The following is a 24,855-nucleotide window of genomic DNA, read 5'->3' as shown; positions in this document are numbered from 1 at the left end:
TCCGAGGCCCACAGACAGGTCCTTAATCAGGCCGGGTCAAGTTACCTCTTATTTCGGATCCCCCGTACTGCGGCGCAGCTTTACTGTGCCCTCTGCTTCAGGGCCCCCACGTTTTATGCCGTCTCACGCTCCAATAACAGCGATGAGAGCCTGCGCTTTCTGGAACCATAAGGACACGCATAATACACGGTCTCTCACAGCAGGCCTGCGCACCAGTTCTATTCTAAGTACAGCGCAATCTGCAAGCTGAGCAAAATATAACCCTTTTCAACACTCTACAAGTGCTATGGCGGGCATTATGGCAGTGCTTATTTTACCTTAATGTATTGCCTCGCGGCGGCCACAAACTCCTGCTTGCAGAGACTGAGTGACGTTTTCACTCTAATCCAATCACCGTCTAGAGCCCAGTTAAGGGCTGCTAGCCAATCAGAAGCCTCCAAAGGCTTCCGGCACGCTTATCTGATTGGCTGTGAGCCCCAGAGTGCCCACAGCCTGTCTTATTTATGTGATTTAATGTCTACTTGTCCGTCGGACGAAATAGACATTAAATCTTCTTGCCCACCGATAAAAACAACTTGGTTCGGGCGTCGGGCGATATGATTCCCCCACCCCTGACTCGCTGTTTGAGGTGTACGTTGGTGTGCTAGATCCCTATAGATCAATCGATGTGTTGGTGGCGGGGTCTGAAAACCTCCTGTGGCACCTCCTGAGGTGCCAGGTCCAAAAGGATTTGTTGGGTGAATGGTAGGGAGAATAGGTGCAGGAAGGAGAGGAGGAACAGGCGGAAGAGGTGGAACACCGGGCGTAGTAATATGTTGTTGCGGAGGTGGGGGTAAGTTATCTCGGGGTGGAGTGCCGTCAGCAGGTGGTGTGCGTGGCGGCGGAACATTAACATATTCAGGGGCTACATCGTCTAAATAGGAAGAAAGGAAAATGTCCTTTGCGGTCTTGTGGTGTAATTTTGTCGGGAGCAATGGAGGTGGCAGGTCTTTTGGTACTTCCGGGGTGGCCTTAGGTAAACCCTCGGCCAGAAGAGGATACATACCATTCATAAGAGTGTTTCGTTGTCTGTCTACTTGTTCTGCTTTTACTCGTATACCTTCCCCAACTAATACGTTTTCTCGGGCTTTGTCTGAATCCTCTCTACTTTTCTCTTCTTTTCTAAGTGCTTTCTCTGTACGTCTATGCGATTCTTTACGCCATAATTCAATGGCATCTTTCTGTGACTGTCTGGCTTTCTTTTTCCATAATGCTTCTTCTACTCTCACGATGCAATCAGCATCCCATGTCCCAGCAGCGGGCCATCTCTGATTCTCTGCTAAATCTTTAGTGTAATCCACCCATAAATCGAGATATAATACGGCATCTAGGCCATGTTTGTGGTACATAAAGTACCCTGGAGTGTCCCTAGGTGGGATAGGGACAGCTTCCTCTAGTATCCCTTTTCTAGTTTTTATCTGTCTTAATTTGGAGAACAGCGGCATGTTTCAGCCGAACTGCTTGATACTTGATACTTACTCGGACTTGAACACAATTAATACAATAAACACAATAATGTAGATCGAACAATCACTCATACCACGACATTAAAACACATTAAAACATTTCAAAACGAACAATAATAATTAGAATAAAACTAGCTACCTGCATACTCGATATACTGCTAAACAGTACAGATACACCGCTAAAACAGTGCAGACCGGATATACTGCTAAACAGTACAGATACACCGCTAAAACAGTGCAGACCGGGTCTGTGTACCCAAACCCGTCTTGACCGGCACAAATTAATGTGCTCGTCTAGATGCGTCCCCAGCAACGGTACTCACCGGGAAGCACAGAACAGAAGGCCTCGGAAACTCGACACTGGACTGGACCGGACTGGACTCGACTCTTGACGTAGATACTTCGGGACTTCGGAACCTGGTGGGCCTCTGGATACCTCGGACTTTGCTCTCTCAGCTAGGCTCTGGTCGGGATCCTCCGCACTCCTCACCGCCTCGTCTGGGTGTCGATCGCAGCCTCAGTCACCTCCGTTGGCCTGAGGGAGATACAGGAAATCCTGCGGGTACGCGTAATTGTCCGTCCGGCTGTGGCAGGGGACCGGGCCTGCAACGCACCGCCGGCGCGTAAGGTGGGGGAGGGGTCCCTATTCGGGCGCCAATTATGTGGTAAATTTAAATTACCTATACTTAATTTATGCGGTAAAGTTCAATAAGAATAACTCAGTCAAAAATAAGAGACAGAATCCGTGGTATTTGAGGTTTTAAAAAGGGGTTTTATTCCTTAAAAAGGAATTGGTTCGAACCAGGCAATCGATTCCATCACCACGAAGGTTCAGGAAGGGATAGACAATACTTTATTGACAGGATATCTTATATATAGTCAATGCATTACAATAGTAACAGATGCAGAAGGCGTAACAGCTGAGAAAAACGTGATAAGAGCATATGTACGTAATAGAAGGCGTGCATGAAGGCGTACACGGAGGTGTGTGCTAGACAATGTCACATGAAACGTGTCACAGATGGGTGGAACCATAGAAGAATCCTGCAGTGTCAGCAGAAATATGTGGCAGAGATGCGCGCGCAGCAGTATGACGTGTGATTGACGTGGAACTGGGGGGTGAAGGGGACTTGACATTTAGCCCTACATGAGGAGACAGAAGTCTGGAGTGTCAGAACAACCTAATCCCAAATCATATCTAATATCTTGTGTTTGAGGAACTGTATTATCTAAAAGGAAAAGGTCTCTCGGGCAGAGGCTATTCTATACTGACTGCTAGTGCGTGCATATGTGACTACGTGTCTACATGAGATGTGAGGGGCCATGGGCCTACCATGGTAACGGAAGCTATGAATTACTTGCATGGAGACAGTGAGGCCGGGCCCTTTGCTCTGCAGCTGGGAAGGATGTTTTCGTAAACTACTAGACAGGAATGTATTTTCGAGGAGCGGAGCAGATAACTTGAAGGTTGGATACAGTCTTGGCAGGCAAGGCAGGCCGAGCCAGGCACAGCTCGCCGCGCAGGGAGTAAGTCAAGGGTCAGGAAGCAGCAGACTGCAGCTTTCAGAGACAGAAAGCAGAAAAGGCTCGATGGCAGAAATCTGGGCCTAACTCGCCAGAGCTAGAAATACATGAAAGTGCACCATATAAAGACGTTGGCAAGGTACACTTAGGAACGGAATATCCGACCCATTCATGGTGGATCTGAAAGAGGACATGTTAACGTTGGACGCAAATGTATTTGCGTCTTCATAGCTGGAAGTGGAGGGAACATACATGTACTTAAAGCACGTACATGGAGCCGGTGGGGTCTACGATAGGGGACACAACTGACCATAAAATTCATATTACCTCACCAGTACACCCCAGCCGCACTGTAGAGCAGTGCGCCCAGTACACCCCAGCCGCGCTGTACAGAGCCCGGCGCCCAGTACACCTCAGCCTCGCTGTACAGAGCCGTGCATCCAGTACACCCCAGACGCGCTATACAGAGCCGTGCGTCCAGTACACCCCAGCCACACTGTACAGAGCTGTGCACCCAGTACACCCCAGCCGCGCTGTACAGAGCTGTGCGCCCAGTACACCTCAGCCGCGCTGTACAGAGCCCTGCACCCAGTACACCCCAGCCGAGCTGTACAGAGCCGTGCGCCCAGTACACCCCAGCCGCGCTATACAGAGCCATGTGCCCAGTACACCCCAGCCATGCTGTACAGAGCCCTGCGCCCAGGACACCCTAGCTGCACTGTACGCACCTAGTACACCCCTGCTGCACTGTACAGAGCTGTGCGTCGAGTACACCCCAACTGTGCTGTATAGACCCCTGCGCTAGGTACACTCCAGCCACACTGTACAGAGCTCTGCGCCCAGTAAAGCCCAGCCTCAGAGCCCGGCACCCAGTACACCCCAGCCATGCTGTACAGAGCCCTGCGCCCAGTACACCTCAGCCGCGCTGTACAGAGCTGTGCGCCCAGTACAACCCAGCCGCACTGTACAGAGCCCTGCGCCCAGTACACCCCAGCAGCGCTGTAGAGCCATGCGCCCAGTACACCCCAGCCGCACAGAGCCGTGCACCCAGTACACCCCAGCCGCGCTGTACAGAGCCCTGCGCCCAGTAGACTCCAGCCGCACAGAGCCGTGCACCCAGTACACCCCAGCCGCGCTGTACAGAGCCGTGCACCCAGTACACCCCAGCCGCGCTGTGTAGAGCACTACGCCCAGTACACCCCAGCCGCACTGGAAAGAGCCGTGTGCCCAGTTCAACCCAGCCGTGCTGTACAGAGCCCTGCGCCCAGTACAGCCCAGCCGCGCTGTACAGAGCTGTGCGCCCAGTACAACCCAGCCGCACTGTACAGAGCCCTGCGCCCAGTACACCACAGCAGCGCAGTAGAGCCGTGCGCCCAGTACACCCCAGCCACACAGAGCCATGCACCCAGTACACCCCAGCCGCACAGAGCCATGCACCCAGTACACCTCAACCACGCTGTACAGAGCTGTGCGTCCAGTACACCCCTGCCGTGCTGTACAGAGCCTTGTGCCCAGTACACCCTAGCCGCACTGTACAGAGCCCTGCGCCTAGTACACCCAAGCCGCACTGTACAGATCCCTCCGCCCTGTGCACCCCAGCCACAAAGTGGCCGTGCACCCAGTATACCCCAGCCGCACTGTACAGAGCTGTGCACCCAGTACACCCCAGCCGCGCTGTACAGAGCCGTGCGCCCAGTACACCCCAGCAGCACTCTACAGAACCCTGCGCCCAGTACAGCCCAGCCGCGCTGTACAGAGCCTTGCGCCCAGTACACCCCAGCCCCCGATGTACAGAGCCCTCCGCCCAGTGCACCCCAGCCACAAAGAGCCATGCACCCAGTACACCCCAGCCCCCGATGTACAGAGCCCTGCGGCCAGCACACCCCAGCGCGCTGTACAGGGACCTGCGGCCAGTACACCCCAGCCACAAAGAGCCGTGCACCCAGTACACCCCAGCCGCACTGTACAGAGCCCTGCGGCCAGTACACCCCAGCCCCCGATGTACATAGCCCTGCGCCCAGTACACCCCAACCGCGCTCTACAGAGCCCTGCGCCCAGTACATCCCTCCACCCTCTCCTGGGAGCCCCGTGCGGAGAACCCCTCCCTGCACAGCCGGGCGCAGCCCCTGTGGAGTGACGCCACCCCCGAAGCAGGGGTGCCAGCCAGTGTGCACACACCACACATACCATGGTGAAGCGCCGTGAGGCAGAAGAGGGCAGATCGCCCCTCACCGCTAGGACGTCTTCAAAGTGTCATCTTATGCGTTGCCTTAAAGCTTGAGATCATTGTTCCGCCAGAGCCGGCTTCAAGGCGCTCTTCCCAAGCCACCATTTTTTTTGTAAAACAATTTTTATTGCAGATTCCAATGTTAATTTCACATTGCATGTACAATTATGTTTGCGCGGGACCCCAGCTCTCACAGTATTACTAAGTAGTATGTACACAGCCTTATACCCGCATCCCTGAGGCCGGGTGGCGTTTATCGCAATCAACACATTCTCCTCGTCACTCAGTTTTGGCACTTTCAGTGGTCAACCGCCATCTGCTTTTAACTTTTTATGAAAAAAACCCTCCCCTCCAGCATCCCATCAGTGTGTACTGCGATTCATGGTATCATTGGGGTGCTGCACCTCCCTCCCCCCTTTCACTCCCCTCCCCCCTCCCCTCCGGTGTTCTGTGGTGTCCAGTGCCTGTGTCCGGTAGTAGTGTACTGAAGTATGTGGGTAAGCTACGAAGTTTGGCGTGAATCATGGAGTGTGTGTGCCCGTGGTAGGTGCAGGGATCGGCACCGCTTCCCCCTGGACCCCAGGGTCTATTGTGTCCCCTTCTTCCTCACTCTCCACTGCATTGTCCCTGAGTGCTTGGACTAAGATTTCCCATGCCAGTGCCGTTTCCTGAGCTTTCTCGTCGGAACCCCGACGTGCCAGTTGGTATCTGATTGTGCTCTCTGCCGCCGCCCATTTCTGAAATTCGGTCAGCCATTTCCGGTGTGTCGGCGCCGTCTTTGATTTCCATCCCCTGGTGAGTTCCCTCTTTGCGATAAGTAGGCCCATGTCTATGAATTTGCTCGTCAGTTTAGTTTGGCGTGTGTGCGGGAACCAATGTAAGAGTGTAGTCGCACTGTCATATTGCAGGTCCCTGTCTGTGACCTCGTTTAGTGTGACGCCCACTTCCCTCCAGAAGTCTTGCAGGTGTGGACAGCCCCTCAGCATGTGTAGTAATAGCGCACATCTGGGGCACGCTGCATCCTCCGCGCCAAAGTATCGTGATATTTTATTTGGGGTAAGGTAGGCCCTATGGAGTATGTAGAGGTGTATTAATTGGAAGCAGGCGTTTCTGGTGCTGTTCCTGGCCCTCTGAACCAATTGAGCCCACGTCGTGTCTGGGATTTCCTTCTGCAGGTCCGCCTCCCATTGGATTTTTAGGTGCGTCAGGGGCTGTAAATTAGCCCCGAGTAGTCTAGAGTGCAGACACGCGACTGCCTTGATCGTTCCCGCAGCCATCATCGTATATTGGCATGCAGGCGATGTCGGGGGTTCCAGCAGCCCTTCCCCCCAGTGCGCCTGGATCACGCGCACCACGGCGGCATGCAAAAGGTAGTTGCCCCTCGGAAGGTCGTACTGCTCCTGCAAGGTCTGGTATGGCATAAGTACCCCATCAGAGTATAGGTCCCCCACCACTTGCAGGCCAGCTTCCTCCCAGCCCTGGAGGTTCGACCAGTCGCCGCCGTGTGGAAACGCCATCAACATACCTAGTGGGATCTCAGGCGCATATGGATGGCCAGGACCCACCCGCTTCTGCATGCGATTCCAACAGAGCCTCAGCGTCCGTTCTTCCCGGGACAGTCCCCGGAGTGCGAGTTTCTGCTGTAAGGTAATATACGCCAGTACGTGGCGGGGGGTGCCAGTATCCCTCTCCTGTTCCGGGCCCCGGTACACCCTTGCTACCTCCTGCGTGAAAAACGGCAGCTGGGCAGCTAAATAATAGTTCAAAATCCGGAACCGCGAGTCCTCCCTCGTTCTTCGGGCGGGTCAGGGTCGCCAAAGCTATCCTCCGCCGACCAGTACCCCACAGAAAGGATACCATCTGGGACTTCAGACGACGAAAGACGCTTCCCGGTATCCACACTGGGAGAGTCCTAAAGAAGTATAACAACCGTGGTAGGGCTATCATTTTAAGCAGGGATACCCGACCTGTCATGGACAGCGGAAGAGTGGCCCAGAAGGTCATATTTCCTTGTAACGTACGGAGACATCGGCCGACGTTGCCTTCCAGCAGGTCCGCGGGTTCATGATAGACGTGTACCCCCAAATAAGGGAGGCAGTCCGGCTCCCAGCGGAGTCTGGGGTGGGCCCAGGGACATCGCTCCGCTTTCCGGAGTGGGAAGAGGCATGTCTTTGCCCAATTCACTTTCAGGCCCGAGACCTCCCCGAATCTTGCCAAAAGGCGTTCAGCCCCCTCCACCGCTTCCTCTGCGTTGTCCAAGAACAGCAGGAGGTCGTCTGCGTACAATGATATGTAGTGGTGGGTCCCACCAACCTCCAGCCCCTGGTAACAGTCTCCTCTCCGGGCCAGCGCTGCTAACGGTTCCATCGCGAGGGCAAACAACAGGGGGGAGAGTGCACACCCCTGCCTAGTACCCTTATGCACTGCATAGGGATCCAATATCAGCGCTCCTACCCGCACCCTAGCTCCAACCGACGCATAGTGCACTTTCGTCCATCGCACATATCCCTCACCTATGCCAAAACTGTGCAGCACCCTGTACAGGTAGCACCAATCTAGGCTGTCAAAGGCCTTCTCTATGTCGATCGCCATGACCATAGGAGCTCTGGCGAGCGGTGGGGGGTCCGCCACAAGCCTCAGCAACCTGCGGATATTGTGTGACGTGTTTCTGGTGGGTATGAAGCCCGACTGGTCCTTGTGGATCAGGTCCTGCATGTGGGTCACTAATCTGGCGGCTAGTATAGTACTCAGTATTTTATAATCTGTCGTCAGCATCGACAAAGGGTGGAGAAGTGTGGCTCAGGGGTTAGAGGCGGCAGACCTGGAAGCTGGGGTCGGTCCTGGACCAGGGTTCAATTCCCCGCCTCGGCGGGTCTTGGGCTCAAAATTTCCACGGACTCGATAATTCTCGCTCCGGTGCCTTCTCGACTCACGGGTTCACACTCTGCGACTCTGGGCAATAGCTTGCTTAATCTCCACAACGGCCCCTCGCGGCGGGATGCCTGGCTTTCACCTTGTGGATACCCTGCCGGGGTTATCTCACAGGGGAATACCAGGACGGGTTCCCTAAGCAAGCGCCGGGAAACCCACTGCCGGGAAACCCACTGCGGGTAGCTGTGCGCTATACAAGCTCAAATACATTTACATTTACGACGCCGGATCTGTGCCGTCCCTAGGCGGTTTTAATAAGGCGATCATAATTGCTTCGCGCATCGAGCGGGGCAACTCCCCTTTCTCATTCGCCTCGTGATATACGAGCTGGAGTCGTGGTGCTAGGATATCTATATATTTACCATAAAATTCCACCGGTAGTCCATCTACACCCGGTGTCTTGTTGCGCGCCATTCTTTTTATGGCCCCTCTAATCTCCGTTAATTCAATCGGGCCTCCGAGGGCTTCTGCCTGTTCTTGCTCGAGGCGTGGCAGTTGGGTCTCCGATAGCAAGGCATCTATCATCTCGGCTCGGTCCACTAGGTCTCTCCCATACAGCCTTTCATAATACGTTGTGAAACAACGCAATATGTCCGGCTGGGAGTTGGATGAAGTGCCATCCGCATTCGCCATTGATAGTATCGGAGCAGCGCCCCTGCTGGGGTTAGCCAGCCAGCCAGGCCAGGAGTGTCCCAGTTTTGTCCCCTTCAGCAAGCGCCTTAGTTAGGTACGTTTTATAATCAAAACTACGGAGGCGCTCCACTTCTGCAGCCACTGCCTCCCGCGCAGCGCATACCCTGTCCTGCAAATCAGGGCGGTTGGGTCTCAGTTTCTCTACCACTCGCAGGGTGCGCTCAGCCTTGTCCAGGTCATCCACTAGCGTCCGCCGCGCACCCGCAAATTTTCCTATACAGTGCCCTCTGACCACTACCTTTAGCGCGTCGCATTCCACGGCCCTGGAGGAGGCAGTTCCCTCGTTCTCCGCAAAGTACTGGGAAATCCTCTCCTCCAACGCTCCGCTGAACGGTGGGTCATCTAGCGTGTCTGGGCGAAGCCGCCATGTCGGGATTGGTGAGACCTCGTCCATCCAGGCTAGCGTGAGGAGCAAGGGGTTGTGATCCGTTATCGTTCGTGCCAGGTACTCCGTCTGGACAACCGACGGCAATACCGAGTGGGAGCACAGGGACGCGTCTATGCGGACATGAAGGTCGTGTATGCCCGAGTAGAAGGAATAATCCCTCTCAGTCGGGTGCTGTGCGCGCCATGCGTCCGTCAGGTCCCACCGCCCCTGCCAGGTAGATCTGTGCTTCGCTAGTCTGTGTACTGGAGATGCCTGCAGTGGTGGATGCGATCTGTCCAAGGTGGTGTCCTCGATAGAGTTGAAGTCCCCTCCCATCAGTACCGGCCCAGTTAAATAAGAGGCCAACAGCCTGGATAGCCTGGTGAAGTATGAAGCCTGCTCCACGTTCGGTGCATAGGCGCTACAAAGAACAATCTGGCGACCCCTGAGTAATCCCTCAACCGCCACATACCTCCCATCTGGGTCTACTGTGTGTTTAGTGACCTGGAAGGGAACCCCCGCCCGGATCCAAATTAGTGTCCCCCTAGCAAACGCCGAGTATGTGGTGTGAAACAGGTGACCCCTCCATCTCCGCTGCAGAGCAACCCCCTCTTTTTTTGTTAAATGGGTCTCCTGCAAAAAGGCAATGTGTACCCCTCTACGGACCAGGTGGGAATGTATCTTGTGCCTCCTAGTCATTGAGTTCAGTCCCCGCACATTCCAGGACACACATTTCAGCGAACCCATACTAGTCATCGCCCCAACTTATTCGCTGCAGTCCAATAGCAGTTCGCATCCGGACACCAGACACCATCCCGCCCCTACCCATCCCCAACGCCCCCCCCCCTTCCCCCCCACCCCAAACCCCACCTCGAGTCTCCCCAACTACTCCAGGCCCTCCCACCCCCCGAATAGGACCCAACTGCAAAGTAGTCACTCCCATCCAAACCTGCGAGCAAACGTGCCCACTAAACTTTTAGTCCGTAGTAAACACCACGGAGGCCTTATGGGCCCTGTGGCACGTGAACTGGCTACTGACCCTTTCCAAACCCGTCCCCATACCCCCCTGCCCAATAGTACTCAATGTGACTCATAAAAGAACAGTCTCACAGTGGTCTGTCCCAGTGTTCGAGGAGGCATCGCCTTCATCATAGTCATACCTCACCGCAATCGTGGCCAGCTGTCAGGGTCCGATGATCTCTCCTGAAGTTTGCGGCGTGACCTTCGGGCCCCTGGCACCCTCCAATCCCGACAATTCAGTGTCCGAGCCCGTAGCCAGGGCCTCCGAGGCCGAGTCCCTTGCCGAGAGGGGCGGTTCCGTTCCGGACACCTCTTTCACCGCCAGTAGAGCCGCCTTCCATTCTTCTTCCGTTTGCGAGGTCGTCGGCCTTCTGGGTCCCCTGCCACGGTTACGAAGCCGACGCGATCGCCTGATTGAGTGGCCCTGGCGCTCTTCCTCCGCCCGAAACCGGGCCCCATCCGTTCCCGCTTTGTAGGAGTCCCACCAAGTCCACGCTTCTGCTGATGTTTCAAAAAACAACGCTTTCTCATCTACAATCACTCGGAGTTTGGCTGGGAATAACAGCGAATATTTCAGCCCCTCTGTACGTAGTTCCTTTTTGATAGAGAGGAAGGAGGCACGCTGTCTCTAGGTTTCAAACGTGTAGTCCGGGAATAATGTGACCCTACTGTTATCCACTTGAAAGGGGCCTGCATCCCTGGCCCGCTCTAGGAGCCAGTCTCTGTCCTTATAGTGGAGTAGCTTGATGACCACTGGGCGGGGCGGCAGGCCCTCACGCGGGGGTCGGGAAGGCACGCGGTGCGCCCTCTCCAAGGTGAAGAAGGGAGATAGGCCCTCCGGGGCAACCACAGTTTGTAGCCAGTCGGTCAGGTAACCCACCATGTCCGTGCCCTCTTTTTTTTCTGGAAGGCCCACCAAACGCACATTATTCCGCCGATTGCGGTTTTCGGCGTCATCTGCCCTCCTTTCCAGGGCTTGTATCCGCTCTATCGCGTCCGTGAGCTGTCCCTTCATCGACTTTTGGGCCGGTACGACATCTTTCAGGGCATCTTCAGTTTCCTTGACCCTGTCCGCTAGCTTCGCATGGTCCGCTCGCAGAAGCCCCAGCCCCGTCGCCACCTGACCAATATCCTGGTGTAGTGCCTCCTTCGTGGCCGCAATGGCGTCCAGTATCCGGTCTTGCATCAGCTGGAGCTCCGTGGGAGGTCGTGAGGAGTCGTCTGGCGTTTCCGTGGATGGGCCGCCCTCTCCCTTGGGTCCTTTAGGCTTCCCCATCGTTCACCCTCCGAGCTGGTCCAGGCCTCCAAAGCCGGTCAGGCAGAGGCGATGGCCCCGGGAACAGGCGGGCCAGCGGCCCCTCGGCGGCTCCGGCTCGACGTCCAGGTGTGTGATGGTTCTTCAGGGGAGATCTGTGGGCATCAGGTCGGGCGCTAGTCGTGGGGGTATCACCCCGGGATCACACAGCGCGCCTCCACTGCCCCGAGTGCCAAGGGTCCGCTTCAGGGTCTGCACGGCAAACTCCAGTCCCCTCTCCCCACTCAGCCCCTCTCCAGGGCGTCCGCACCGTGCAGCAGTAGCGGGTCGGAGCCGCCCTCACCCGGAAAAGAGAGCCCCTCCAAAGTATCGGTGGGGGGCAGGCAGTCTCAGGCGGTCTGTCCCAGCACACAGGGTTGGTGTGCCGGTATTCCCAGGTGGGTCTCGCCTCTAGCACGAGGCTGGGCCGCAGCGGTCTCAGGGGGGTCTCCGCCGGTCTCTCCCAACACTCAAAGCAGGGGTGCCGGCCGCTCCCGCTGCTCTAGGTCGGGGCTCAGGCGGCTTCCAGCGGTCCCCGCCTGGCCCCTCCATGGGAGAGAATGCAGTCCCCAGCGCCCGGGTAGTCACTGACCCGGCGTCGCCTGGGGCCAACGCGTAGATGCGGCGGCCTGAACCGAGCTCCTCCTGGGCTCTCCGCCAAAGGTGGCGCCTCGGCGCAGGCGGGGCTAGGGACCTCAAACTTCGGCTCCGAGACCCGGCTTCAGAGCGGGCCTCCCGGGCTGAGCTCGGCTGCACCGGGGTCGGTTCCCGCTCCGAGTCTCCGACGCGTCCCCCGGAGGACCAGACTCACCGTGGAGCGATCTCTTCCCAGCAATCCGCCAGGGCCAGGGATCAGGCAGCAATCACTGGAGCTACAGGCCGCAAAGCCTGGGCCTGGATTTCTCGCCTCGCAGAAGGGGCGGAGCCTCGCCGAAGCTTCGTTCGCGGCCGAGCCGCACACCGCCTTCAGGGTCCACCGGTATACCGGGTAGCTGCAGTCTCCCCTCGGTGGCCTGATGTTGCTCAGCACTCCTTTCCCGGGCAGTAAGAACCCATGGGCGGACTCACGGCCGTCTCCTCCTCCTCGCAGGTCAGGCAGCCGCCATCTTGCGCTCCGAGGGTCCGGGAGCTCCTCGTTCCGCAGCGCCCTTTGCGGGTATTTCCGCGGCTCGCCACTCCAACCGGGACAGACCTGGGTGTCGTCTGCGGGATCGACCCGGTTTCCACGGGGATCCCGGGTCCGAAACAGGATGATTCAATGGATTATGGGCAGAGGGTCGGGAGCCTCGTTAGGCTTCGACTGTCTGCATCGGCTGCTAGCCACGCCCTTCCCAAGCCACCATGTGCGCACGCTACAAAAAATATCAGCAATGGATGATGCTGTGTTTTACTAGAACATTGAAACATCTGTACGAGCAGATGTGCTGCTTTGTTTGCCTAATTATATTCGATTGTTCCCGTAATCTTGCGGGAAAGTGAGTATCCGTGGAATAATGATGCAAAGTCTGCAATGTAAACCACCCCAGTGACGCGTAAAGACGCACGGACCAATCCAAGCGCTTTAGCATCAGTGGGACTGGGGCAGTGGTCGAAGTGGGGAAAAAAAAGTAGGGGAACTGTGGGCGGAGCATCGGGGGGGGGGGGGGAGTCAGAGGTGTGGCTAAAAAGAGCAAAACATACCAATTTTTTGTACGTTTGGCATTTCACTGACCAGTTACAGCGTAGAACATTATTTAATGCAATCAATACATACACTTTTTTTGAGGTTTAATATAAGAGTTGACATAAAAGTACATTTACAATTTGGGATATTTTTTCAATCCCAGAATTTCCCAAATACGCTTATAAGTGCAATCATAAGCCATTTGTCTCTGAGCCATGCAGTTTCTTTCATCAGCACTCTTCCTCCCTTTTTCAAACCATTTCTGAACATAAAATTTGGGTTTAAATTCTATGACTGGAGACCCCACGTTTTGGGGAACACAATTGACTATATCATTCTGTGCCCCACGTTCAATGCAAAACTGTACTCCTACATTTTTTATGTGCTTCATGCAACATGTCATGAAAGCCAGCATTAGATGCCTCTTATTTACTGTTATTGTATCTAGACATAGCACTCAAAAGTGAATATATACACCTAATACAACCCAGACATGTTGGTTTTGCAGATGTTTTAAGCAGTATCAGATGAATAAGATACAACTGTTAAATTACTAGTTTGTGGAATTACTACTCAAGGTAGTTAGCATTGAGAATTGTAAATGTATCAACTCTGGAATTATGAGTGTAGGAAGCTGGCTCTGTGTACATTATAGACTGCAGGTGAACCTCAGCATGGATTGTGGTGGACAGGGCTTAAAGGTTAGCACAATGGCCACTAGTAGGGTCCAGCTGCTTCTATGGTCTAGCGGGGGCCTTCAACGGTCCAATAGGGAAATAAGCTCCCTCAGGATAGTGATCTGGGTGACTGGTCATGATGCCTGATCCTGGTTCCCCTGTTCCAAATTTGGTAGCTCTGGTCACAGTGCCACATTCTCTCCTCCCTGAACACCTTTGTGCCCCACTGAGAGAAACATGCTACAACCCAATTGTGCCCTGTTATAAATGCCTAGATTTGTCAATTCAAATTATGGACTGCCTGGAAAAAAATAATAACATCCTAGAAAAAGCAAACACTCCTAGGGAATGCAAGATTTTGTAAAGCATCCGAAATATAAGCATGACCAACATGGTTACCATAACGCTTTAACGCTCACTGTTCAGAAATCAATGAGTGTTTAGGACACAAATACAGGGCTCTTCCTGTACACAGGTGTGCCTATGTTTCACTCGTGGACAGCAAGGAAGGGGTTAAGTAGGGCTCAGAAGATAAAGGGGCTCTTCAGGAAAATCTGATCTGACTCACGGTAACCCACAAGGGTTCTCCACATTGATGTCCGCCAGCTAGCTGCTCAAATATTGACATTATGTATTCAAGTGTCCTGCAAAGGATACCTTTTGAAGTGGCCGGCTTGGCTAACTCTCCTTCCCACAAAAAACTTTTTGAGAGTAAAAGGCAAAAATTATATTTTCATTTGGGAAGTGAAGCATACATCCAACTTTATTTTTTTGGGTGACATTATAGTATGTTCGTGATGCTGAAAAGCGTCGCTAAAACAATTCACAAACCTAAGAGGTCCCAAAGCAAGACCCATTAGCTTTGCTAATGCTTGTTTAATATGTCATTTGCTAAATAAGGCACTTTTAATTTGGTGCCAGACCGGGCTGAACTGGGAACCCAAAGTAGTCCTAGCAAAGAGGTCCCAAAGACGGGACCTATTGACTTTGCCACTGCTTGTTTTTATATCTCATTTGCTAAATGGGGCACTTTTAATTTGGTGCCACACAAGGCTGAACTGGGCACTCAAAGCAGCCCTGACACTTTGTCCATCCCCTGTACGGTGTGTTGCCAGCCAACGCAATAATCGAGCCTGACCACTACAAAGGGGACATGGGAAGAGGGTGTTCTCTATCCAAGGAAATTTAGAAAAACATTACATAAAGTGTGCATTTTACAACACATTTTATTATATATTCAATTGTATTGGCATTTAGAGCACAGTAAATGATAACCTTACAGTGCACCAGGATACGCCAATATTTTTAGGGCTCTTCAATGTTTCCCTCACTATCACCCTCCAAGACTGGCCCTCATCTCTCCATAGCCCCTCTCACATGTATTTAATTTGTTTTATGTAGCGCCTCTCATACCAGGGTAGCTTTGCGCGACAGGTAGGGAGTAGGAGAGAGCCATATTTTCAGAGCTATGACTCACTCCTCCCCTTTTCTTTGCGCTGGCCTTCATTACAGCTGCCGTGCGCCACACACCTTAGCGCCATAGCACTAGAGTGTGTGACTGAGTCCAGCATAGGTTTTGTGCAGGAAGGGTACCCTTCCTGTACAAAATATGATGCCCATACACATGCAACGTTTTTCCCATTTTGTATGCGTGCTGCACGCATACAAAATCAGAAAAGGAAGTAGAAATTACATTATTTCTCCTTCTGTACGCCTATTTGAAACCCAATCTTCTTCATTTAGTAAATTAGGAGTAATGTGAGAAACCCTGGGTGGGTGCTTGAGAACACCCATTTTCCGCCCTTAATACGCCTCCATGGCGCTAAGTAATGCGAAGAAGCGTAATGCGCTGCTTCGCATAACTTTTCTGTTATTTCCAGCGCTAAACATCTTAGTAAATCTCCCCCTTAGTGTGCCCGACAGCTCTGCTGGTTTTGTTACTGGGGGACAGTTTTGCAGCCCAGAGTAACCAAACCAGCCTCCCACTCCTCCAGCCTCCATCCCGATGCCCACACCCCTGCATCTTTCATTTTGATGCGAATAACAACGTTAAAAAATAAAGTTAAAAAAACGCGATGGCTTCGTCATATCGTTTTTTCCCCCTATGGTGGTGGAGGTGGGCAACAGGGACAGTGGGGGAGGGGAAAAGGAGGGAAGGGGCAACACAGACAACAGAAGGGAGGATTCAAGGGAATGGAATGATACCTTTTTTTGCAGTGAGGCGGCCGCTTGTCGTAGCGCTTGTTAAAAACATTCTGGGGGTGGATATAAGAGATGAGACGAGTGATTCAAAGGGTACTTTGTAGTTTGTGGTAGCTGCGTTTAGTAAGTGGTCAGTCACCCAGTGATGTATTTGAACATAACATAGGCCCTTTGATTCTTCATTGTAGGATTTTTCAACGCTAGTCATGAACGTAGAACCTACGCGCGGAGAACCTAGAACACTTCAATTCCAGCATATATCCCGCCACCGGAGGTATACAGCTATTTAAAACCTCCAAAGCCTTAATAATCTAAATGTTTTCTGAATTCTTTCTTTATCTTTCAATAGTACAGAAGGCAACCATGCAGCACGAGCCCTGGATGTGCTTTAAGAAAGCTTCCGGCTGAGTGTCTTGTAGGGATATTTTTTGTGTCCAGCGATGCAATGAAGAGGGCCTTTGCATCTGATGCCTCAGTGGCGATGGTCTCCAGGGAGCATAGGGTGATGCAGATAACTTGTGGCACTACTTCTTTGGTGCGAAGGAATCTTTGTCTCAGTAATGTTGTCGATCCTGCCGCACTGATGGTGTTTGATTGCCAGCAGCAGGGTTATGTGGCGAGCTTCAATGTCAACATATGACACGAGTCAGGAGTGGTGTGAATGGCCTGGTGGTGATGTCGCCTCTTCTTACCCGTATAACTGTCGGTGGGCGTCTTTAGACGGAGAGGGGCTTTTTCATGGATTACCGTCCTATGTTGATTCTTCTCCTTTGCTTCGAGCTCTAGAAGCTTTCCTCTGAGGTGGATGCTTTCTCTGACTTTAGGTGTCCTAATGTCCTTTTGGACATCTTTCTGCAGAGTTCGCTCTTCTCGGTTGAGTGCGAAATTGGTAAACAGACCACACATAAATTAAATGGGTCAGAGATGGCCTTCTTCCTCTCATAGGGTCTAGACAAATGGTGCATTCATAAAACCAAACAAGGTGGAAAGCTTCAAATAATTAAAAATTGCAGATTGTAGACTCAAGTTTTTAAAAACTGAGATCGAAACCTCACAGAATGCAATGTAAAAACCTGAGAAATGGCCCGAGAGCCTCATAAGGTGAGATTGAAAAAAGAACTGAGCCTATGAGGCAGCTGCCATTGCAGTGCATTCTGTGTTATGGAAGCTGTAGAGGTGTAGTGTACAGTTTCACTTCATGGGCATTAAAAGGACCAGGCTCAATATTCCGTTATATACATTCTTACTGAGTTTACTGCTTTGTTACTGTATTGTAGCATGCTTGAGCGGTCAAGCTGCAATGTTGCTTTATGCATTCTTGAAAATTAAAGACCGACTTTGGGATTAAAAATAACCTGTCAAAGCTTTGGAGGCTTTTGTCTGCATTCTTAAAACAAGCCTTGCCAACGCCAATAGGTCTCTCCTATACAAAAGCTACTGGCTTTGCCAATATGATTAGCCATGTTGTACACCAGCATGACTGCAGTTCAGCATGGCTAAAAATTAGTGGCCTGGTGTGTTTTAAAGTGGAGAGTTGTGGAGTGTTATGCAGTGATGTAAAATGGTGTGAGTGGCATAGAATTGAGTGGCGTAGTTGGTAGAGTGCTGTGGAGCGAGTAGAGCGTTGTAGAGTGGAAGGGTGTAGAGTAGAGTTGAGTAGTGTCGTAGAGTTAGGTAGCGTATATTGTCAGAGTTGAGTGTAGTTTCATAGTGGAGTGGCATAGAATGTTGTGGGGTGGCACAGAGTGGAGTGGCGTAAAGGGGGTAGTGTTGTAGAGTACAATGGTGTAGAGCAGAGTAGATTGTTGTAGAGTGGTGTGGTATATTGTAGTGTAGTCGAGTGGAATGGCATAAAGTGGAGCAGAGTTGTAGAATGTTGTAAAGTGGAGTGGCATAGTGTGTCGTAGAGTAGAGTGGCATAGAGGGGAGTCATGTGTCTTAGAAGAGAGTGGAATAAAGTGGCATGGTGTGTCATCTTGGGAGTTGCGTGGTTTTAGTGGCATATGGTAGTGTTAGAGTGGACTATAGTTTAATGTAGTAGAGCGTCATAGAGTTTGGTGTAGTGGAGTGTAGTGTCATAGATTGGCTTAGAGTGAAGTGTTGTAAAGTAGAGAGTAGATTGGCGTACAGGGAGAGAACTGCGAGAGGTCTATTGACCCTTCTGAGCACCATTGTGCAGGAGCAGATGGACTGGTATCAGGTACTTGGGGAGGTCAGTGGACTGGGCAGATCCCTGGATACTGGTATGTTCTCTCCACGTACTGTGGCTACGGACTAGGGGGACTTCTTATGCCATGATGTTTAGGAGGGCAGCTCAGCTGAGGTCCTTGGGCTGGAGTTGCCCTCTGTGCAGGTCAGAACTAATCTCCTGACATAAGTGCTTCAGCCTGGGGCTTACACCTCTGAACCCCTATTACCCTTCAATGAGGCATGTAATGATGTCCTACTAGGCACGTGCTCCAAACCTAGCACAAGGGCTTCTGTGGATAGGATATTTGCAAGCCACCATTGCCCGGCTCCGCAGAACCCAAACTTCCTCAGCCCACATCCCACCCCTGAAAGCTTGGTGGTGCAGGCTTCCACCTCCCAGGGTGCACTCCTTCCACTCCTCCAGAAAGGGAATCCAGGATGTTGGAATCACTTGGGAAGATGTTTTGTTCCTCCAGCCTGGCTTTGCAGTCAGTGAATACTGCACGCTTATTGGGCTGTTTCTCCCCTTCCCTTTCAGAGACTGTTGCACAAATGCTGCCCCAAGTCCCAGAGGTGGCCTGGGCTGTACTCTCCCAAGCAGTTAATGATGGGAGAGAGGCAGCAAAATTCGCCATCAAGTGTAGACTTGACACTACTGATTCGCTGGGCAGTTCAATTTTACCTATGGTGGCCTTACTGCGCCATGCCTGGCATAGAACATTTGGCTTCTCGGGTGATGTCAAGGCTTATTTGATCGACATGCCCTTTGATGGTTCGCATCTGTCTGGGGAGAAGGCAGATTCTGCCCTGGAATAATGGTTCAAGGATTCTTGTGCTACGCCAGATACTTTGGCCTTTGGTGGCACCGAAAGGGGGTTCCAGCCATGCCAGCCCCATCCCAGCCACCGTCCTGCACAGATTTCCCAAGTTGTGCAGGGATGTGGTCGCGGCTCATTCAGTCCTAGGAATGCAGGCCAGAAGTCCTCAGCCACCCTGCCCTCGGCAGCCGCAGCCTCCAAGCACTCTTAGTCTGACTCTGCAAGACCATGCCACTCCAGTGGGTGGGAGAATCCATCATCATCTCCCCCACTGGGAGTCCATAACATCGGACAAGTGGGTCTTGCAGATCATTTTTGAGGGCTATTCTTTGCTTTTCCTTTCTTTTCCTCCTCCCATTCCGCCATATCAAGAACGGTTGGTGGAGGATCACTCAAAATTGCTCCAAGAGAAAGTTACAGCTCTCCTAGCCAAGTGAGCTATAGAGAGGATCCCGGTTTCAGAAGTAGACAGTGGCTGTTATTCCCTCTACTTACTGATTCCGAATAAGAACAAAGGATTACGGCCCATTTTAAATCTTCAAACCGTCCATCTCTTCCTCAAGAAAGAGAAGTTCAAGATTCTTACTTTAGCTCAGGCCTTGTCTGCTCTAGACCTAAAAGACTGGATGCTATCGTTGGACCTGCAGGATGCGTATTCAACAATCCCCATCCTGCCGGGCCATAGTGGTTACCTGCAGTTCATCTGCGCAGGTTAGGGGTTTCAGTCTTCCCCCTACGTAGACGACTGGCAGTTGAAGGCGTCCTCGCCCCAGGCTGTTGTCTCCCACCTTCAGACTATGGCGAATCTCCTGCATTCTCTGGGGGTCTGTGTCGAAGTCACATCTGACCCCTTCTCAAATGCTCACTTTTATTGGAGCTGTTCTGGGTACAGTGTTGTTTGTTTCGGGCCTATCCTCCCAAACAGCAAATCCAGGATATTCAGGTTATGATTCTGATGTTTCAGCCTCTGTCCTGAATTTCAGTTGGACCTCATGGCCTTCTGTATCCTTTTTGTAAAGCATGCCAGGTGGTGTATGTAGAGTCTGCAATGGGACCTGAAGTTCCAGTAGGCACAGAATCAGGTAGATCTCCCAGACTTGGTCCAGATCTCGGAGGGAATTGCAGGAGATCTGAAGTGGTGGTTGACGAATCGCGATTGGGTGAAAGGCAGACCCCTCTCCCTTCCCCAACCAGATGTCACAGTAGAGACAAATGCGTCACTCCTCAGAGGAGACAGCCATCTGGGAGAGGTGGAGATTAGGAGACACTGGTCCCCGGCAGAGCCGGGACTCCATATCAATTTGTTGGAGCTTCGCTTGATTCTGTTTGCATTGAAAGCATTTCTTCCCTCTGTCAAAGGGAAGTTAGTGCAGGTGTTCACAGACAAAACCACCGTCATGTGCTACTGCCACAAACAGATCGATACAAAAGGGGATGATGGACGGAGCGTTGGAGCAAATCAAACACTCACCCCCAGTCAACTGATCTGGGTTTAATCCATCACCATTCTTTAGCTCACTCAGCCACCCCAGTTCAGACATGGCCATATGAAATCAGTATGACCCTGTGCCTCATGGGAACTGTCCAGCCCTAACTGCCAAGCCATGTCTTCCCTGGACCGGAAACAAGCATCCTGGGACCGGTTTCGGATTCATAATCCTAATCAACCAGGCTATCTTGAATCCAGTGGCCAAGTGAGCAAGGGACTCACGTCTGAGCATACCCTGCCAACCTAGGGCGAACAAAGCGATACAAAAGGGGATGATGGACGGAGCGTTGGAGCAAATCAAACACTCACCCCCAGTCAACTGAGCTGGGTTTAATCCATCACCATTCTTTAGTCCACTCTGCCACCCCAGTTCAGACATGGCCATATGCAAATCAGTCTGACCCTGTGCCTCATGGGAACAGTCAACACCCCCAGTCAACTGATCTGGGTTTAATCCATCACCATGGTGGATCCAAAGGTTGTATTATGTGACCAGGAAAATGTTAACTAAAGCCTTTAACAACTATGATTTGAAATTCAAAATGTTTATTTGGCAATGTTTTTTTTTTTTTTAAAACCTTTATTTAAAATTTGCAATCAAATATAGACACTGGCCTACATCCCCCAGGGCTGGCCGCTAGGCATTTCAGTACGTTATTACAATCCAACGTCAGACCCATCCTCCCTGGGGAGCATAGGAACTCCATCCACAAAGCACATCGGTTGCAAAAGCAGTTCAACTCGGAAACAGGATTAGAGGTTTTCATTTTACATATAAAAAGTTGAAAGGATCAGGTGTCGTACAGTGTCTCGGATCACAAAAGGGGGCGAGCAAAAGAACAACGTGTCCAAGGTAAGTTCGCTATCATGTAGGTCAGCGGCGTTAAGACATACGACATTAGGATAAGTAGCACACTATTATTCGTCTACGCCATCATTATTGTCCGCCCCACAGCACCAGAACCTCAGAAAAGTCAAGGTACAGATGTAGAAACAAGGATGTAAGGAAAGCCGAACCCACTACACTAATCCGGAAAAGGAAAAAGAAAGAAAAGGCAAGGGAAGAGAAGGAAGAAAAGAGGCCATAGAACAAAAATAAAAACGAAACACCCACCCCCACACCCCCCCACCCTGCACCCCTGCTGATGACTACGGCCACCCCCCTCGCAGCGTGCCTGTCGCCCAGTAACCAGAACCCGAAATATAGTAGAAAGGGAAAGAAAGGAAAAGGCAAAGAACCCCACACAATGAGGGAAATCGGAGGAGGGCATAGTTCTACGGGCTCCCGGTCTCCTTCCCCCGTCGTAGCCAGCCCCGCCCCGGACTCAGTTAGGTCAATAATAAACAATCCCGTTAAACATAGTGCCACAATGAGAGACTCGGAGAAGAACCTCAACCCTGGCCCCGTCGATCAAATTCACTGAAGTCATCAATTAAGGAAAGCACTTCCCACAAAGTACTGTCAAAGTCTACCGAACAGGAGTACACGGATGAGAAAAGAACGGCAGGGCCCGATGTAGTTGGCTGGTACCAATGTTGACCCTCCCCGCCTCCGAAGCCAAGTTTTACCCCATCTGCCATCTTGAAAGACCGACAGGGGAGGGAAGTCGACACGGTCCAAAACAGCAAAGGATAGAAAGTGGAAGGATCCAAAATGGAGACGACATGTAAATGTTCCGGGGATACACAATCGGGGGTTCCAACGGTTCCGTGGGGTGACCAGGCACAGTACAGTCCGGTAGATCTACTTCAATAGGGGCAAACACTGCTTCCATTGCCGGGTCAAGATACACCTCCGTGACATTCATTGAAAAGCGGGCTGGCTGCCGGGTCGCGGGCGTCGAGTCAGGATCCGGTCTCATGCCTGTGAGTCCGTCCGTCGCAGACAACAAACTGCAAGTCTGGACTTCAATAGTTCCCTTAAGTGCCATGAGTGCCTCCAGCACCGTACGCAGTGACGGGCCATTTCGAGCCTGTTCCGCTAGATTCGTTTCGTCCTCCAACATGGTGGACCCCACGGAGAGGCGCCTTCTCCGGGGCAAAATTAGGCGGAGCAGGAGGAAGCCATGAGGGACTGACGGTTAGCGAGCAGTAGTACGCAGCGAGGCACCGACCCGGGGGAACGGCGATATGAATGCCGGACCCCTGGTCGGGGACCCCCGCGACACAGCACCGTGCGTCACTCGTCACCTCAACTTCTGTAGGGCACCAGGCAGCTGATGGTGGCAAAACAATCAAAAAAGTCCGAGTGTTCCAGAGACCGGACCCAACCACCTTCAGCAGTCCGTTGTTATTAAACTCGGACCCGGCAGAGCCAGTACTCGAGACCCCGGCTTCTCTGCTGGGTTAGGCCTCAATGCGACCATCGACGTAGCTCCGCTCCACAACGGCGGAGAAACTCCGGGATTGCACCACTGGAGTGCGGGTCGGATCACACACACAGATCCGGTGCAGGTAATCAGGATAAGCAACAGGATCGGCAATGATTTTTAAGGAATTTTACAATGTGTAAAAATATATATATATTCTGTTCCAAAGAATGGCATGCAGTCCTTCTTAGTTTCTTTTAATTTATTTTAAATCTTTACGTGCAACCTACAGCTGACAAACGCGTTTCGGCTCCTTGGCCTTTGTCAATGACATTGACAAAGGCCAAAGCGCCGGAATGCGTCAGCTGTAGGTTGCATGCAAAGATTTAAATTAATTAAAAGAAAATAAGAAGCGCTGAGTGCCCAGCGTCCTCCTTTGGAACAGATGTTTCAACGAGCCCGTGCGTGTGAGCTGGCAACACCCACTGTGAGGAGAGCGGTAACCAATGACGAAGTGTGGACGGAATATATATATATATATATATATATATATATATATATATATATATATATGTGTATATATATATATGTGTGTTTGGGTATTGCCCCCATTGATTTTAATAGTGGTATATTACTAAAGTATAGCATTTGATTAGAGTTTTTTTGATAGGATGACCCCCTTCACAAAGTCTATTCCTGCTGTGACAAAGTCAATAGCCTGCTTTATATTGATGTGGTGAGCCCTTGATTAAGCCAGTTGGCTGCCTTACGTACAATGACACCCCATTATAGATTGATGTCACATCTAATATAGATGGGAGGGGCACTGTGAGTATATTATTGGGGTTCAGCACCCACTAGGGGTGCAACGTGTATAAGGTTCTCACCAAAGGTAGTTCCATACACCTGATGTACACATCTGTACATATTTTGTATCGAGTAATAAAATCACATTAGCATGGACTACTGTGCCGCCACCTGCTTTTATTTGTCGCGTGTTGACGAGTGGTGAAGGAGTACAATGGACTCATTTGTAACATGGCTATTCTTTCCTTTAGGTATTAGCAATCCCAAGCAGCCGAAGGATCCCCCCAAGAACTTCACCTTCGATTATTCCTACTGGTCCCACACGTCGGTAAGTTTTGTTTTCCGCATTTCTTTTGTTTGGATGTTTCAGTGACTGCACTCCCTGTGCTGTGAGTATGCAGTGTTGAGCTGTCGCTGTTGACCGTGGGCTTTATTGGACCATTGTTTGAAGTTTGAGGGCCTGGACCCGGGAGACAGGGTGAGAGTGCACTAAGGTGCATGCACAGGCTGCTGCTCTTCCACTGGGCACAAGATTAAGATGCAGGACCGGTCTGTTGTATGTAGGCATTGTCACAACATTCGAGTTTGGCGAAAGTGGCATTAAGGAAACCTCCTCAGCTCGCCTCTATGGAATGTTTGTACCCTCCTGGCTGTTGGCCTTGCATTTAGCGACCTGTGTCCTGGGGGAACATTTCCAAATGAACCTGTCCACTGACTCTGGGGACTGGCTATGACTGATCATCAGCACTTTACCCGCCAGTCTTTTCTAGCCTGCCTGGCGGTGATCCACAGAAGCGCAACTGCGCAGTCGGTGTAGAGCATGGAGGTCCAGCCGGGGTCCAGGGCACTCCGTGCATTCAGATCACTTGTATGGAAAGTGAGACCCTCCCATAGAGAACGCCCTCGATACCTGGTCCTCCCACGTGTCGAGCTCCACTTCCCTTTCATCCTTAGTTTGGACAGTCCATGCAGGATTCATAAAATCCGCTGTTGCTTGTTCTCCAAGCGTGTCCCACAATTCACTGAACCTTATGGCTTCAGGAAGTGTTATCGGATTCTGCTCCCAATGTCTTACATTGACACGTTCCAAGGTTCACCATGACTTGCGTTTGCTTGGTCCTTGTTAAAGAGCATTGGCA

At 51.8% G+C, this 24,855-nt stretch overlaps 1 protein-coding gene across 1 annotated transcript in view; it reads left to right on the top strand.

Annotated features, from left to right (window-relative positions):
* Positions 1-24,855, top strand: part of KIF1C (kinesin family member 1C) — a 912,154-nt gene that overhangs the window by 204,822 nt on the left and 682,477 nt on the right. Inside the window, exon 3 of the mRNA XM_086946204.1 lies at positions 23,968-24,044. Within this exon, the coding sequence (XP_086802330.1) occupies positions 23,968-24,044 (77 nt within the window). The remainder of the gene's footprint in view (positions 1-23,967; positions 24,045-24,855) is intronic.

This window comes from Lissotriton vulgaris, chromosome 12, assembly GCF_964263255.1.
Source record: "Lissotriton vulgaris chromosome 12, aLisVul1.2, whole genome shotgun sequence".
NCBI lineage: Eukaryota > Metazoa > Chordata > Amphibia > Caudata > Salamandridae > Lissotriton > Lissotriton vulgaris.
Note: the sequence above shows the minus strand (reverse complement) of the source record. Positions and strands in the feature narration are given on the sequence as shown.